We start from the raw sequence: 17,345 nt of genomic DNA, 5'->3' as shown, positions 1-17,345 counted from the left end.
GGAGATAAGAGACCTAGATACACATTAAAAAGTCAGAAGACAATGTCTAAAACAGAAAAGTCATGAAGTAACAACACCATCATGCTATTTAGAGACATAAGGGTAAATACCACTATAATTAGCTAAAAAGTGAACACAGTGGCTCTAAAGAAGCTAAAGACCACTCCCTTCACCCATCAAACTTGGAGAATTAGTTGACTTTGATGGTATTCCATATATTTAGCATCGAAAGGTTGCCTTTTATAAGATTGTCGGGCAATAAAACAACTCCGTTTTATTAAAATTAGCAAATTCTCAAGCCCGAAGCAAGAGAAACACAATTTAACGCAGCTTCTTATATCCAGTATCGTAAGAACCTCAGCTGTGGTTTGCAGCAAAAGTGAAATAAGAAAAACAACCCAATTTTTCTTTAGAATGTTTAGTAAAAATATAGACTAATGGTCCTGTGTTTAAGTGTTACTGTGGCTGTGCGCTGACTTCCATAAAACATAACTAATTGCAAAGGACTCTTCACAAATACACTTCAGACAGAAGTAAAAAGGTAAACAAACAGAAATAACTGACAAGACAATGCCATTTCAGACATAATTTTCTTATAATTAATACTTGCTAGAAAATGCATTATTTACAATTACACCAACATTCATGGAGGCCAAATATTACAGGCATAAGGGCACAATATGACCACAAGATGTCTTTCCATACTTCCCAAATAGGTTTGTATTTTAGCTATGAAGTTCAGTTACCAGACCCAAGCTTGTTCTTAACAAGTGAAATTTTTATGTCCATTCAATCAAAGAGTCTCTTACACCTCTCTGGGCCTATTCATGTGGAGACAGGAGCAGAAGCTGTAACCAGGTTCTTCATATCATATATTTGCATGGGATGCCCAATCTTCATATGCTGTCCAATTTCTTTAAAATAAAAGGAGCTGAAAAGAAAAACAAATAAACCCTAAATCAGTTTTTAAATTGGCCCATAGGCAACCTTACAGAATTCTAAGATTGGGGGAAATGTCTACAGGTTTAATTTGGTACGTTTTTAAAAACAACTCCAAGTAACAGTCAAGCTTTTGCCTAAACAACTAACTGCTGTCCAAGTAACCCATTCCAGTGTCATTTGGCTATTATTATTATAACATTCTTTTAAAAAGAATTATCGAATTAAAATGTAATCAGAAAGAGAGAGTGAGAAAGTGAGAAGGGACTCAAACCAGTTGGCCATATGGGAGTCCAGCACCCTAATCACCATGCCACCTGCTGGCCTCCTTAACATTCGTTTTTCATTCTTACACTTTTTAAAGTCCCTGCCAGCCCAGATCCTGAGGGGCCTCAGAGTGGTCCTGGGACATGAATCCAGGATCTTTCCCATGTGGGTATAGTTGTGTCACACACCAGTAGGTAGGTGTAAAGCCAACACAGCCCGAGCCCTACATAAGACCTTTCTTCCAGGTAGTTTTCTATGTTAGGGCCATAAGAATAAATCAAGTCTTCTTTCAAATCGTAATCCTTTACTTTGGTGATTTAACTGCAAAAGGAACAAAACTCTAGAGGAAATAAATGGGCATTTTTTTTTTACCTCAATCATTATGAAGTTCTAATAAGATGGTATACTTAGAAATGTCTAAAGGGAGGGACCAGCAGTTGGTGTAACGGCTATGTCGTTGGACTCATATGTAGTTGGCTGTGGTTTGAGTCCTAGACCCGGTAGCTTAAACTTACACTGGGCATGTGTGCGTGCGTGCCCAAGATCCCGAGAGAACAATGGAGGAGAAGGGACTGCAGCGTGGGCAGCCCCCCTGGGGGGTGATTTCTTGCTTTCTGTCTCTCTGGCGAGCACACACATCCTTTTAGCAAAAACCCCTCAAAAAAAAAAAAAAAAGGAAATGTCTAAAGGGGCCAGCCAGTGGCATGGTGGTTGAGGCACCGGACTCCTGAAAGCTTGACTGCGGTTTAGGTCTTAGTTTCTCACTTTCCCTCTCCCTCTTTCTCTGGTGAGTGCACATGCCTTTATAATACTAAAATCAAATAAATAATTCATTAAAAAAGAGAAATGTTTAGAAAGTAAGACATGTTGTCATACAGATCTAAGACATAATATTTACTGTCCCGTGTAAAGGTATTGTGGCCAGAAAAGCTACCAGAATGATATTCTTTCTCAGTATCATACTAACATTTTGTTAATATTAAACTGAAGATATCAAAATCTGTTAAAGCATCAGTCAGCAGTTCATTCAATCTTTTTTTTTAAACCATTCTTAATCAGGAGAAAACCATTCATCAAATTATGAATGGATTAAAAAATACAGTATAACCATACAATGGAAATCTTATTCAGCCATTAGAAGAAACAAAGTTCTAAGACATGCTAGAACCTGGACAAACCTTGTGAACATTACGTTAAGTGAAATCAACCAGACACAAAAGACCATGCACTGTGCCAGTCCATTTATATGAATTGTCCAGAACTAGAGAAAAAGTAAGATTTGTAGTTGCCAAGGGCTGGAGAAATGGGTAAATAGAGTGACAGATAGTGGATATGGTGTTTCTTTTAGAGGAAAATAAAATGCTCTAAGATTGTGGCACAGCTGCACAACTGTATGCTAAAACCCACTGACCTCTATATACTTCAAGTATGTGCAGTGTAACTATGCAAATTACATCTTACATTAAGAAGTCCGGACCAGCAGTTGGTGTAATGGCTATGTCACTAGACTGCCCATGTAGTCGACCGCAGTTCGAGTCCTGGACCCGGTGGCTTAAACTCAAGCCGGGCACGTGTGCATGCATGCCCAAGATCCCCAGAGGAGGAGAAGGGATTGCAGTGTGGCCATCCCCTCGGGTGGTGATTTCTCACTTTCTGTCTCTCTGTACTTCTGGCGAGCACATGCACCCTATAGCAAAAACCTCTCAAAAAAAAAAAAAAGAAAAAAAGAAATGATAACTATCAATATAACATACAAGGGTCATAGAGAAGAAGTAAGTATTTTCTAGCAGCTAGGTAAACAACAACAAAAAGTTAAGAGGAGAAAAATCAATAAATTTGGGCCGGACAAGAAGCTGTTGAATATTTGGGCGGTTCTGTTTCCCAAGGCTCCCTCTCCTGGGGAGGCAGGGTAATTTCAGAGACAAGGAAAAAACGCACTGAAGTAGGGCGATCTTGGCCTCAGTGAGCTCTCGCCTATAACAGGAGTCTTCTATAGAATGACCTTGGTACGGCCTTCGTTCACTTGAACCACCCTTGCCTCTCATCCGCACCAGCAACAATGTACAGCATTGAGAAATGAAAAAGATAATGAACTGAGAAAAATGATGCAAAGGTAAGTGGCTTCTGAGACTCTTATCAGTAAAATGATCCTGTCTCCAAAACAGCTTCCAGTTCTTAACATTCGGTGTTCTTGTAACTCTGAAACCTTGCCTAAGTCCCTTGTGAAAATCGAGTTATTCTAAAAAGGGATATATAAAACCTACCATGCCTCCCCCTACAGGCCACTAACGTGGTCTTGTAAATGGAAGAAACTTTCCAACTCTAAAATCAATGCTTATACCCTTGTCTTATTTTTTCAAACCAATAAATAAAAGCAATTATTTACTTCACTTGCTGTACAAATGAACACAAAGGACACAAAATCTTTTGGATTTCCAAAGTCAGCACTGAAGGAAGGGAATCTAGAGGTAAGAGTTCTGGACTAGCACAAGTTCGTTCACTGAATCGCAGAATGACCTTGGGACAGCCATTTCGCTACTCTGAGGCGTCCTGTTTGCAAAATGAGAGTTGTTGTGGGGAATACTTCAAGCTCTAGCAACTCGAACCGTCTTAAGGCTGGGCAAGCCTGGACGATCAGTAGCACGCGCGCCGGGCCTGGGCGGTGACGAGCTCCCCGCCGGTCGCACGGTCACAACCCGGGAGAACACTCACTGACTCGCAGCAGGGCCACGTAGATGAGGAAATTCCGTATGGAAGAGATCACGTCTTCGCGCATCTTCCGTTTCATCTCCTCCGGGTCCAGTTTCGGCGCGAGGCCCTCGATCCGAAACATCGCAGATCTGCCTCCCAGGCTCCCAGCCGCTGCTCTGCTGTCCTAGGCGGCGCTTCACGCCCGGAACTCGGCTCAACCCTCCTTCCTGTTCCAGGCGCGGGTTTCCGCTCGCAGTGACGGGAGCCCGCAATGGACAATCCGCGTCCGGTCCGACCACTATGAAGAAAGGCGGCCTGAAGGGGGCGGCCGCGATCGTAGTCACGCAGAGTCAGTTTGCTCCACGCCGTGTAATAACCCGAGTGTGGATCCGGGGGCGCCTCGCGTCGGGGCGCTCTTGCGTCCGGAGGTGGCTGTGTGCATAGGTACTGCCATAAATAATAGCTAACGTTTATGGAGTACTCAATACACTTCTACCCCATGAATTAGTCATTGTCTTCGTTTCCTAGATTAGAAACGGACACACGGAGAGCTTTAAAACGAGAACTTGCCCAGATGTGCTTTAGCACCCCAGGAAGAGAGATGAAAGAAACTATATTAGCAAAATTTGACAAGGCTTAAGCTGCTGGTTAGTACATCATTTTAGTTAATTATTCTAATCTATCTTGACTATATTTGAAATGTTTCCATAAATTAAACAAAAAGGTGAAGATGGGAAAACTTGACCAAGACTACACAATTAGTAAATGAGAGAGCAGGGTTTTATACCTCTATAGGCCTGTGGGACCTCAGAGACAGAGTTGTCTATTTTCTTTCTTCCTTTTTAAAGTTTCCTTCTTCTATGAGGCATGGAGACAGAAGCAGAGAGAGAGAGAAATAGCACCTCCAACAGGATATTGAAGCAGCCATTCCCCCCCAGCTTCAGTCAGCCCTGGATCCAGAGCACCTATGTGCCCAGTGTACTCAGGGGGTGTCTCCAGAAGCAAACCTCCAACCTTCCCATTGGGATTTATTCCTATGTACCACTTGTCCAGTCCCCAGAGATAGGGCTTTTAACATTTTTCATATGACTGTGATATTCTTATTTCTGGAATTAACTTATTCTTACAAATGATCACATTGACCAGTTATACAGCATGTGTGAAGCAAGCTCAGATCTGATCAGCATTTTACAGATAAGGAAAGGGACGCTCAGAAACCGAGGACACTGTCTGAAGTCACTCTGCTTGTGCTGCACAGGGGCAGGGTTCTGATGCAGAGGATGACAATGTCAAGTTGAATTCTCTTTCTCCTGCACACTACTGCCCCTTGGGTAGTCTTTAACAGTTAGTGCTTCGATGGGTGGACATCCGAGGGGCCAGACGGTAGGAGTTTAGTGCAATTAAATTTCCTGTCTGAATTATAAATTTAGTGTTAGTAGACTGCTGCCCCAGATATGCATACTAACTAGCCATATTTAATACTTAGACATGAACCAGATGAATGACTTGCTCACACAATTCAAAACCAGAATGTTCTTGACTGTACAGTGCACAGCAACGATGGATTTGGATAAATTAGAACAGTAATTTGCTATGAAAACAACTGACAGATAAAAGCATTGCTACCAACTTCCTGACTGATAGAATGCAAGACACTGGGGCAAGAAGACAAATTCATTTGCTTATTCAAGATTTAGTAACTTCTTACATCTATAATTCATGCAGTGGAATAGCAGAGGCAGCTTTAGAGTAGGAGGGGCAGGCTAACTCCAGAGGAACAGCCACCAGCCAACCGTTCTTGAGTGTTTAGAAAGCCTATGCTGATGCTGGAAAGCTGTAGGGGATGTGGAAAGAACCTGAACAGGAAGACTAGAGACAGGAGTTCTAGATGTGGCCAGTAGCTAGTCATGTGACAAGAGACAAGTTTCTGTTTGACTGCAAACCCATGTCTTTAGTTGTAAAGGGATATGATTAGATGCTCTTGGAAGTCCCTTCTAGTTCTAAGTGTCTGTACATTTTGAATTCTAATCATATCATCTAGGATGTCCTGATTTGGTCAGGCATCAAAACAGCCAGTGTGTGTGTTTTCCATAGTAGGAAGAATGTAGCAATATAGACACATCTCATTCATTTGAACGGCGGAACAGAAAGGACTGGGAAGGAATGGATTCTTATGTGATTCCACTAATTTATACTCCTAATACTGACTGAGTTAAGATAAATGGTTTACATATGGAACTACCAACTTTTTCTTTCTTTACTGAGATTTCTTTGAGTTACTTACTTGCTTTGAGTAACAATAAGGTCTTCAGCATTTGAATTAAAAATGTTAAACTGCCACAAGGCCAACCACGGTTTGAGTCCCAGACCTGGTGGTTTGCTTTCTCTCTCTCTCTCTCTCCCTCTCTCTCTCTCTGTGTGTGTGTGTCTCACTCTGGTCAAATTAAGATAAGTGAATGAATAAATAAAATTAAATAAATAATTATTTTTTAAAAATGTTAAGCTGAAGCAGCTCCTGTTTACCTGGTAGGTGATGTGGAAGCAATAGCTGGCTTGTTAAAGGCAATATTCTCATAACAGTTTTCGTAGAAAGGTCTGGTGCTGGGCCAGCAGGAGGCATGGTGGTTAAGGCGCTGGACACTCCCATGTGGCTGACCACGGCTGACCGCAGTTCTGAGTCCTGACATGGTGGCTTGCTTTCTCATTTTCTCTCTCTCTCTCTCTCACTCTCTTGCTCTCTCGCTCTCTCTCTGTCTCTCTAGTCAAATTAAAAAATAAAAGAACAAATAAATAAAATAAAATAAATAATTTTTTTTTTTAAAAAAAGAAAGGTCTGGTGCTTGCCTACCTGAACTGGATAGAAATACGGAGCAGCTGTATCTTGAGGTGAGAGAGAGTTCCAGATACACTCTGAAAGGATAAATGCTTCCTGTTTCAAAAATGTGCATTCTGGCAACCTGTGTTTGTATAACTCCTCTAATTATAATGGAGAAAACTGGTTAAAAGGGATTAAGCTCCTTTTTTTGGCTTGTTAAAAAGTGTTCATTTATTTATTTGGCACGGTTGTGATATTGTGCGATTACGGTGGGGTAGGTGAAGCAGGAGAGAACATGCTTCAACATGTCAACACTGTATCAACAGTGAAAGTCAGCATTAAACCGGGCTGTTTTATATGTTGGAGCCCTCATTTTTTTCTTCACTGTGATAATGGGGCAGAGTTTAATTTTTGAAGTCACCTGTAGCTTAGAATGCTGTAATTCTCTTTACTTCTTTCCTGTTCTTCCTACATAATTTCGAATTAAAGGCTGACAGCAAAGAATTCACTGTGATTTGTCATGAAAGGCAAAAATGAAAAGTACATACACGTAATTTAATATTGCTATTTTATTATTTAGTCTGATCACAGAGGAAATGGCAGCTGATGTCATAGCCTGTCTTGTTTTCCATTTAGATCCCAGGAGGAATTTAGGAGCCATTTCCTTTGCCTCAACTTCTCAGACAGTGCTGCGCAAAGCATTCAGATGTACAACCTACCCATAAGAGAATTAAGTGCTTTAATTTCCATCACTGGAGAGGAATTTGTATTGCGAAGTCAGAGATTGATGACTCATGCTAGGAGAATAAATCCAAGGTAATATCACAGGAACTTTGTGTTTTGTAATTTATAGGGAAGTATAGGCTTTGGGTATTGAACAGTTCAAAGTCTTCATTTGACAGATAAGGAAACTGAGGCTCAGAGGGAAGCTAGTTAGAAGCAGAGCTAGTTCAGACTAGGGTGGGTCTATGGGCTCCAGGTTAAGCATCTTTCCTCGTAATACCTTGGTGCTTTTGATACTTTTGCCGTGAGTATTCTCATTGACAATCCTCTCCTTGGAGGTAAGGATTGGGAGGGCAAAGTGCTGATCAAGCCCAGTTTGGGAGGGACAAGGTAAAGGATAGCTGCTATTCAACAACAGGTAAAGGAAGCCCTTCTTTCCACATTTCCATACCTATAACCAGTAGTTCATCTGGACTACGTAATTATCCAGCTCCACACCTCTTCCTCATTCCTTCAGGAGATGATCATGGCCTAGAATTCCTAAAATAAAATTGATTTTGAGGTCCATTCAGGTCCCACAATGAATGAAATAAAAGTGAAGACACAGAAAGGCTAGCTGGACTTTCCATAAAGGTTGTTCTATGATAGGTACTAACCAGAGTCCTAACCTAGCAGATGCAATAACTTACTTCCAGAAATGATTGCCCAGCAAGAGGCATCTTCAGGAAGAGAGGGGACCTTTTGAACCTTGAAGGATAAGTAGAATTTTGATAACCTTGACTTCACTGTCATTTGTTTTCTATAATACCCTGTTCTCTGTTCTAATTTTTAGGACTTTGTTGTCTGGATGATTCATGAATATTTGATCTCTTTCCAAGTAAACTATAAGCACCTCCTGTACAAGGAACATGTCGTTGCACATTCTTTAATCCTCTGAGAAACTAGTAACAGGTATTTATACATGGTAAAAGCTCAATAAATGCCCCCTAGGTGAATGAATGAATAAGTAAATTTCATATCTGCCTCTGTTTAGAATTTAAACATTGGTGGCTTTGTATTGTGTTGTCAGAAATGTCATGACATATTTTTCTATGTAAAAATGATAACCCAATATGTTAGGCTGAAAAGAAATTATTCCCCAAAGGAATTTACCACAAATTCTACATAATATTTTATATATTTATTTATTTCACGCTGCTTTGGTACAACTTGGTTTTGCTTGGCTAGATAAAAATCATTTACATAATTTGAATTTATCATAGGTAAAGTTAAATAATGAACTTAGGGGGCTACCAGGTGACATGGTCATTTAGGAGTTGGACTCCCACATGGTTGACTGTGGTTTGAATCCTGGACCTGGTGGCTTGCTTTCTTACTTTCCCTCTCTTTCTCTCTTTATCTCTCTCTGATGAGCACACGTGCCCTATGGCAAAGTAAAAAATAAATAAATCATTGTTTAACAAAATGAGTGAACTAGAAATTGTGCACAGGTAGCCAGATTCCACATGTCGACCAGAGCAGAGTCCCAGCCCTGTTGGCTTGAAAAACATGCCTTCTTTGTGCACCAACGTACTTGCACCCAAGACCTTGACAGGATGGAGAATTGTAGGAAAAAGGATTATGGCATGACCAGGCCCAGTTGAGATGCGCTTTCTTGATCTCTCGCATGCACATGTACCCTCTGGCAAAAAAAAAAAAAAACTTGAAAATGGAAAATTGTGTTTACTTTCATTTATTTTTAGCAATATAATTATGTAAAACCCATATGATACTTTCAATAATTTGATTTTTTTTTTTTTTTCACAAAAAGTACACATTTAAGGGGCTGGTAGGTGGTGTGGTGATTAAGGTGCTGGACTCCCACATGGCCAACCATGGTTCAAGTCCTGGTCCTGGAGGTTTGCTTTTTCACTTTCCCTCTCTCTTTCTGAGTCTTTCTGGTCAAATTAAAAATAATAAATAAAATAAAATAAATAATTCTTTAACAGAAAAAAATATGCATTTATATTCATAGAATTTAAAAAATACAAAATTAAAGAAAAAGGAAAATAACAATTCTCTGTACCCTCTCAACCATTATTGACATATCAGTGATAATTCTTTCTTTTTCCTTTAATTTTTACTAGAAGGCACGTGTGCTCGCTGGAGAGAGACAAAGGGGAAATGAAAAAGCACCCTCCACTCTGCCCATAGAGAATGGTCACACCGTGATCCCTTCTCCTCCGTTTCTACCTTTTTTTGGTATTTTGGGTACTCACACACGTGTTTGGCATGTTTTTGGACATGGAACTTACCTCTCCATATCATGTTCCCAGTTATGTCCTCCAGAGTATCGAATGTAAGACTTATCTTTCTTCCTCATGATTATATAAAGGCAGCTGGGATCTTCCTTGTTCCTTGTTTTCTCCAGACTAAAATAACATTTGCAAAGTTCTCATAAAATTTTGCAATTTTCCCTTACATTCTTAACTTTTCTAGTTAAGAGAGATAGATTGATTTACTCAGAGCTATATGGCCCTATATCTCTTGCATACATCCATAAACACACACAAACACACACACATACACTCCAAAGAGGACATATTGAATCCCTGGAAAGGACCTCTGTGACCCAAATCCCAGCTCAGAGATTGTCCCTGAATAAGAAGTATATGCCTGAGATATTCATCTCATCACTCAGGTCTCAAACAGTGGTGGATGGAATTCCCTGGCTACCCATTTTAGTTCTATTTTTTGTTTGTTTTTTTGAGATTTTTGCTATTGGGCACATGTGCTTGCTAGAGAGACAGAGAGAGACAGAAAGAGAGAAATCACCCTCGGGGTGGGGGATGGCCATGTTGCAATCCCCTCTCCATTCTCCTCTCAGGATCTCGGGCACGCATGTACACATGCCTCTGAGTTTTAAGCTGCCAGGTCCAGGACTTGAACCACAGTTGACTACGTGGGAGTCCAGTGACATAACCATATGCCATCTGCTGATCCCACCCATTTTAGTTCTTGGCTTTTGCTCTGTGAATGAAGGCCAGCTGTAGGAAGTGTTAGTAATGTAGTTGCTATAGAAAAAGCGTGGGCTTCAGCGCAAAGGTTAGGTTTAAATTCTAGCTACTCTATGAAGTTACTTTAAGACATTGTGCCCCATGCTGAACTTTTCTGGGCTTTTGTTTTTTTCGTCTGTAAAGAGGGATATAGAAACTACTTCAAAGTTGTTTAAAGGGCTAAATAATGTATGTACTTAAAAGGCCTGACTTACAGTGGGCATTTTATAAATGGTAGCTATTAATACTACTACTAATAAAAAATATTTTTTTCACTAGAAAATTGTAGCTTAGTCATACCCTAAATGGAATAAGTTTTTTGTTTTTTTTTGTTTTTTGTTTGTTTTTTTTTTTTTACTATGAAAGTATCTATTTTCATTTGTGAGTCCCATTTAAGTTATCTCTGGCCTCCTATTCATAGTAAGTCTTTTTAGGAGAATGGCAGTCACTCACAGTCCTCTTGTCCTCCCTCTTATTTACTCTGCATTCCAAGGACAGACTGGACATCTCATCCCATCCAGTCTCTGAAACTGCCTCCTTTGAGGGAAATACTTATTGCCAAATCCAAAGCAACTCTTGTAGGTCTCATTCTCCTTGTAGCATTTGGCACAATTGGCCATATGACCTTTTCAGAAAAGCTCTCCCCTCTCAGCTTCAGGGATCTCATGTTCTGGTTTTCCTTCCATTTTTTTAGATGCCCCTCACTTTCTTTCCACACCTCTTCCTTGGGTCATTTCTTAAATGACAGCATTATTTAGGGTTCTTTCCTTCTATGCTTATGAACAATCTAATCTAGTGTCAATTGCCATCCTTGTGGCAATGATTTACCATGTTTTTCTCCACCTTATTTCCATCCACAAACACAGACCTGTATGTCCAACCAACCTCCTGACTTCAGAGTTTCCTTGGATGTCCATGAGTACCTCACATGCTACCTGTTAAAAGTGGAACCAATCATCTTCCCCTCCATCTTAGTCCATTTGGAACTGCTATAAGAAAATACCTGAGATTGGATCATTTATAAAGAGCAGAAGTTTATTCTTTCCCCCTCTTTAAATATAATTCATGCTAGAGTGCATGTATGAGAGAAAGAGAGAGACATCCTCCACAGGGTCTGGTCACACTGCAGTCCCCTTCCACCTGTCCTCCAGCCAGTCAGATCTTGGGCACTCATGCATGAGTGCATGTACTTGGCATGTTTCAAGCTGACCAGGCTGGGGATTCAAACTGTGGTCACCATGTGGGATCTGGCTTCTTCTGAGCAGCACATTACAGCTGTGCCATGGAGCTGGTCCAAAAGTTTATTCTCTCACAATTCTACGGTCTGGGAAATTCAAGATTAAGGCACCAGCATTTGATCTAGTGAGGGCCTTTTTGCTGCATCTTCCCATGGCAGAAGGCAGGAGGACAAGAGAAAGAGTCCACTCCTGGAAGCCTTTTTTTTTTTCCCTCCATAAGATGAGTGTGCTCACCAGAAAGACAGAGAAAGAGAGAGAGAGATAAAGTGAGAAATCACTCTCTGGGGGGTGGGGGGGACAGCAATACCATAGTTTCTTTTCCTCCAGTCTCCTCTGGCTTTTGGGCATGCATGCACATGCACTGATGTGTTTTTCAAGCCACCAGGTCGGAGCCTTGAACCACACAGTCAGTCATATGGGATCCAGCTGTCTTAACCAGCATACCATCAGCCGGACCCCTGAAAGTCTTTTTTTAAAAAAAATTATTTAATTATTTAATTTTATTTGTCATTATTATCTTTTTTCAAATTTTACCACAGAGAGACAGAGAGAGAGAGAGAAGAGGAAAGTGAGAAAGCAAGTTGCCAAATATGAGACTTGAACCGCAGTCGACCACGTGGGAGTCCAGCACCTTGACCACCATGCCAACTGCCAGCCCCTAGAAAGCCTTTTTTTAATAGCAGCATTAATTTATTAATAAAGGCAGAGCCTTCATGACCTAACTACCTCCCATTAGGCCCCACCTCCCAGCATTGTTTCATTGGGGATTAAATTTCCAACACTTGGATTTTGGGGGACACATTCAAACCATAGCATCCTCCTAATGAACCTTAACTCCTATGCCCTATAGCTTAATGACTGGCACCACCATCCATTCTTTCCAGTTGCTAACGCCAGAGATCTGGTAGTCAACTTGATTCTTCTCATGCCCTAAGACCCCCTATATCTAATTAACCACTAAGTTCTGTCAGTTCTACCTCCTTAATATCTGTAAAAGTCATCGTATCCTTTGTGTCCCCTGTGTTACTACTGTTGCTCAGGCCTTTTATTGATGTGATCTCCATCTTCACTAACATTTTCCCTTTCTCAGCCTGGTGTGTTCTCTTCATCCTTCCTCTAGTCTGCTCCTTTTCCTTCCAATCTCTCACATATATCCCCACATACTGAACTACTGGCTATTTCCTGAACTCTTCAGACTCTTTGCTTTGGGTATTTTCACATGCTTTCTTACTGATTAAAATTCCTTTTCCCAGGCCAGCAGGTAGAGTGGTAGTTGAGGCACTGGACTCCCACATGGCTGACCATGGCTCAAGTCCCAGAAGTTATCTTAGATGTCACTTCCTTCTGAAAGTCTCTACTAGTTTAGTTAATAGTAATGTGCTAGTGGTAGTTCCTTGGCTGTAACAGTTGTACCACTATAAGATGTTAATACCAGGGGACCCTGGGGTGAGGGTTATATGGGACTCTCTACACCATCTTTGCAAGTTTGATGTTAATCTTAAACTATTGTAATTAAAAAATAATTTTTAGGGACCAGCAGTTGGCATAATGGCTATGTTGCTGGACTCCCATGTAGTCAACTGCAGTTTGAATCCCGGACCTAGTGGCTTAAACTCACACCAGCCGTGTGTGCGTGTGTGCGTGTGTGCCCAAGATCCCAAGAGGAGAATGGAGGAGAAGGGATTGTGGAGTGGCCATCCCCCCTGGGGGATGATTTCTATCTTTCTGTCTCTTTGTTTCTCTCTGTCTTTCTGGCAAGTACACATGCCCTATAGCAAAAACCTCTCCAAGAATAAATTAATAAATAAATAAATAAATAAATAAATAAATAAATAAATAAATAAAATAATTTTTAAAGAAGTCTTGAACCGACTTGTTAGCCTAGTGGTTAAGGGAGCCAGATCTCACGTGGCCACCCATGGTTTGAATCCTTGTCCTATATGTGCATGCCCAAAGTCAGGATGGGGAAATGGAGAAGGGATTACAGTGTGACTATACCTCACCGGTGGACGCTTTCTCCCTCTCTGTGTCTTTCTGTATCACTCTGGGGAAGACACATGCCCTCTGGCAATTTTTATTTTTAAAGTCTCCACTAGCCCTCTTGTGCTGACTTAATTACTGCTCTGTGTGTCTATGAAAACTGTGCCTGCTCCTGTCCAAGTGTCAGAGCACTAGCTTGATATCTTGTCATTGTCTATGTGTCTGTCTCCTCACTGAAAAAGGAGGGGCATCATGTCTTCTCATTTTTGTATCCCTGATGCTAATATGGCACCTAACAAATGACAACTGTTCAGTATCTCCTAGGTAAATGTTTATCATAGGTTGATTTTGGGGAGCAGTACCAAAACTTTTGTTATAGGGTCACATGCAATTATAGGAAAAAAGAACTTAAAAGTCTCAGACATTGTAAGTGACTTGATGGCTCAGCTTGCTTCTCAGCATGGCAAACTTGGCAGGTGGGCAGCAATGATGATATACTTAAATATCATGTACATCCCTACACACTGTTTATATTTGCAAGAGAGCCACATGACACTCGTTCCTCTGCAGGTAGAGAGCCGTAGGCCAGCTGAGCCGGGTTGGTTCATTCCAGGTGAGCCTTGCAGGTTGCTGGCACCTCTCAGGAGGGTGTGGGCTATATGTCAAGTGCGCAAAAGCCAACTAGGGCAGAGAGCAAGAGAACTGGTTGGAAGAAGGACATCACAGGAGGATGAATCACCAGTTTAGCAATTCTAGTCCCAGTTCTTGCCTTAATGAGCTGTGTGACCTTGGTCAAGTGTCTGCCTCTTCGTAGGCTCCAGAATCCATATTTGTAAGATGCAGGCTTGGATTGGCTGGTCTGTAAAATCCCGTCCAGGATTGGTGCTCTGGAATTCTGTGTCCAGTGTGAAGTTCGTGGACCAGTGGAAAGAAGCAGGTAAGTGTATATTAGGAGCCTGTTCCAACTGAACCATTGATTCCAGGTCAGCAGACGTCTTCAGCAAAAAGAAATGGGATGGAGTTTTATATAAGTCTTCCTGGAAGGAGAGACTCTGGGTATAATAGCTTACCATTGTATCTTAAAGATCTACCTCAAGTCTGTCAGAAGGAAGCACTTCCAAGGATCGGAATGGTGGGAGGTGGATGGCAGAGTAGTGATCATTTTCACTCAATAATATGACCACACTTGGGGAAAATTTTTATGTTTATTGGCCAATATTTTGATGATTTAGTTTGCACTGAAATTAGCCAAAATTTAAATGCTGGAGATGTTACACAGAGTACCACTTGGAACTTGGCTAAGGAGGCACTGTTTCTGAATGGAACTGTTAATTGAGTGAATTGAGGTTGGAGTTTCAGGCTATGAATGATCAAGTCATAGAACTTCAGAATTGCCTTTACCCAAGTGAAAAAAAATCCAGTTCATTTTGAAGTTTACTTGCTTAACTGGGTGGAAGTGACTTGGATAATTATATTAAAGATGCCTTGGGAGAGGAAGAAATAAAAAAATTTACCTAATTGAATAAATTCATCGTAATCAATCATTACTAGATAAGATCTAGTACCTGGGAGAGAACTTAGGGTGAGTAGAGAAGGAAATAACATTAATAACTGTCAAAAATTTGGGAAAGATTATTTTTGTTTACTGTTCACCAACACCAGACTTCTTGAGAAGTGGGTAGAAACTCCACAGTTGTCCCTGAAAGAACTGGAAATATGTAGGTACAAGGTATGCTCAAGAACATGGGCTCTGGGCTCAGGGTGACTCCTTTCAAATCTGGTCCTTCTCTGTGTTGGTCAAGTGTTTTCTCCTTCTTAGAAAAATAGTTATGTAACCATTCACTACCACCTATCCTGTGGCACACAGCCAAGGAGAGACTGGCATGGGGTGCCTGTAGGGAACCATAGATGTGAGGGAACTATTGATCCTCTCATGTCCTGCTGGCCTATGGGACCTTGAGGTCCTCCTCTCCTGACTCCTGGGAGAAAGGAGAAGAGTGTTTTTTTTGTTTTTTTTTTTTGAGAGGTTTTTGCCATAGGGCATGTGCACTCGCCACACAGAGACAGAGAGACAGAAAGTGAGAAATCACCCCCCAGGGGGAATGGCCACGTTGCACTCCCTTCTCCTCCATTCTCTTCTCGGGATCTTGGGCACGCACGCACACGTGCCCGGTGTGAGTTTTAAACCACCAGGTCCAGGATGTGAACCGCGGTCGACTACATGGGAGTCCAGTGACACAGCCATTATGCTAACTGCCAGTCCTGAGAAGAGTTTTTTGTTTGTTTGTTTGTTTCACATGAAGCCACCACTTATTTTTTTTGTTTTTTTTTTTTGAGAGGTTTTTGCCATAGGGCATGTGCACTCGCCACACAGAGACAGAGAGACAGAAAGTGAGAAATCACCCCCCAGGGGGAATGGCCACGTTGCACTCCCTTCTCCTCCATTCTCTTCTCGGGATCTTGGGCACGCACGCACACGTGCCCGGTGTGAGTTTTAAACCACCAGGTCCAGGATGTGAACCGCGGTCGACTACATGGGAGTCCAGTGACACAGCCATTATGCTAACTGCCAGTCCTGAGAAGAGTTTTTTGTTTGTTTGTTTGTTTCACATGAAGCCACCACTTAAAGCATAGTAACATTGAATGCAGAAATTTTTAGGAACAAAAAATAATCAGGGAGAAGGAATAAAATTGGCATTTCATAAAGTTTAATTGAGCATTGACCTCCTCATTAGCCGCAATCAGTTCAGTTTATGTGGCCTCGTTCAAAGATGAAAGAAAACTAGGATTCAGGGAAGAGCCCTCGTCTGTGTTCCTCTTCCTCTCTCTCCTCACTTGCACATCTGCCCGTGTCTGCGTTGTGCTGCGATTGCTCAATTTCTCAAACAAGATCGGTGATTGTGTGCGACTTAGCCATCTGTTTGTTAGAGAAACACTTTTGGACTGTTTAAACTGCTTCGGCACCTCTTTCTTTTGGGTACACAGGGAGATTAGGAGGATTACGAATAGACAATCATTGAGCATTAGTCCTGCCATAGATATTGAAAAGAATTACAGGGTGAGGGATTTACAGTCAAAATTCAAAGAGATGTAAAAATATGAGAAACCTCATTGTTTAGGTTTTGATGTTAGAAGCTCCTTGCTTCAAAGATTGAGAAATGTGCAATAAAACCACACCAGCTGCTTTCCCAGCATAAGACAGCTAAAGATCACTGGAAAAAAAAAATTAATAGGGGAGAGCAAGGGTGTGCTTCTTCAAGGAAAGTTCCTCCGAGAGGCTTGCTATTTTAGGAAGATGTGGGTCATGGCTTTTTGCAAATCAATTTTAAAAGAAGCCAGATAAACTTGTGGTCAGTGATAACATCTATAGCTATTGAAATCAAGACAGAGTAGTCAGTTCTCATGCTCATTCTGTTTAAACTCCCTGTGTTACAGAGGTCACACGAATGGGCTGGGAGTATTTTTCCCACAGGGTCCTTGCTGGTATTCAGTTTCTGCTGATAAACTGCCTCATTCTCCATGTCAAACCCTCTCCAAAACTTGAAATAAATCCTGGGTTGATGAAGTAACATACTGATTATTTAAAGAAATGTGACATAGGGATCAGCAGATGGCGTCATGGTTGTGTCACTGGACTCCCACGCGTTGAGAGCGGTT

The 17,345-nt window shown here is 41.3% G+C and overlaps 2 protein-coding genes across 2 annotated transcripts in view; one reads left to right on the top strand and one right to left on the bottom strand.

The window, feature by feature from the left end:
- Window positions 1-576: 576 nt before the first annotated feature.
- Window positions 577-4,124, bottom strand: TOMM5 (translocase of outer mitochondrial membrane 5). The gene is made up of 2 exons (XM_006143734.3): window positions 3,919-4,124; window positions 577-931 (listed from the first exon to the last, which is right to left on the bottom strand). Exons 1-2 carry the CDS (start codon window positions 4,037-4,039, stop codon window positions 897-899), a joined length of 156 nt encoding a protein of 51 aa, XP_006143796.1. The 5' UTR covers window positions 4,040-4,124; the 3' UTR covers window positions 577-896.
- Window positions 4,125-4,156: 32 nt separating this feature from the next.
- Window positions 4,157-17,345, top strand: part of FRMPD1 (FERM and PDZ domain containing 1) — a 195,123-nt gene continuing 181,934 nt past the window's right edge. The window contains 4 exon segments of the mRNA XM_014586015.2: window positions 4,157-4,341; window positions 4,426-4,544; window positions 7,349-7,528; window positions 8,268-8,386. The gene's annotated coding sequence lies outside the window, so the exon portion shown is untranslated.

The sequence above is a fragment of the Tupaia chinensis genome, unplaced genomic scaffold, assembly GCF_000334495.1.
Source record: "Tupaia chinensis unplaced genomic scaffold, TupChi_1.0 Scaffold000104_1, whole genome shotgun sequence".
In the NCBI taxonomy this organism is placed as follows: domain Eukaryota; kingdom Metazoa; phylum Chordata; class Mammalia; order Scandentia; family Tupaiidae; genus Tupaia; species Tupaia belangeri.
Note: the sequence above shows the minus strand (reverse complement) of the source record. Positions and strands in the feature narration are given on the sequence as shown.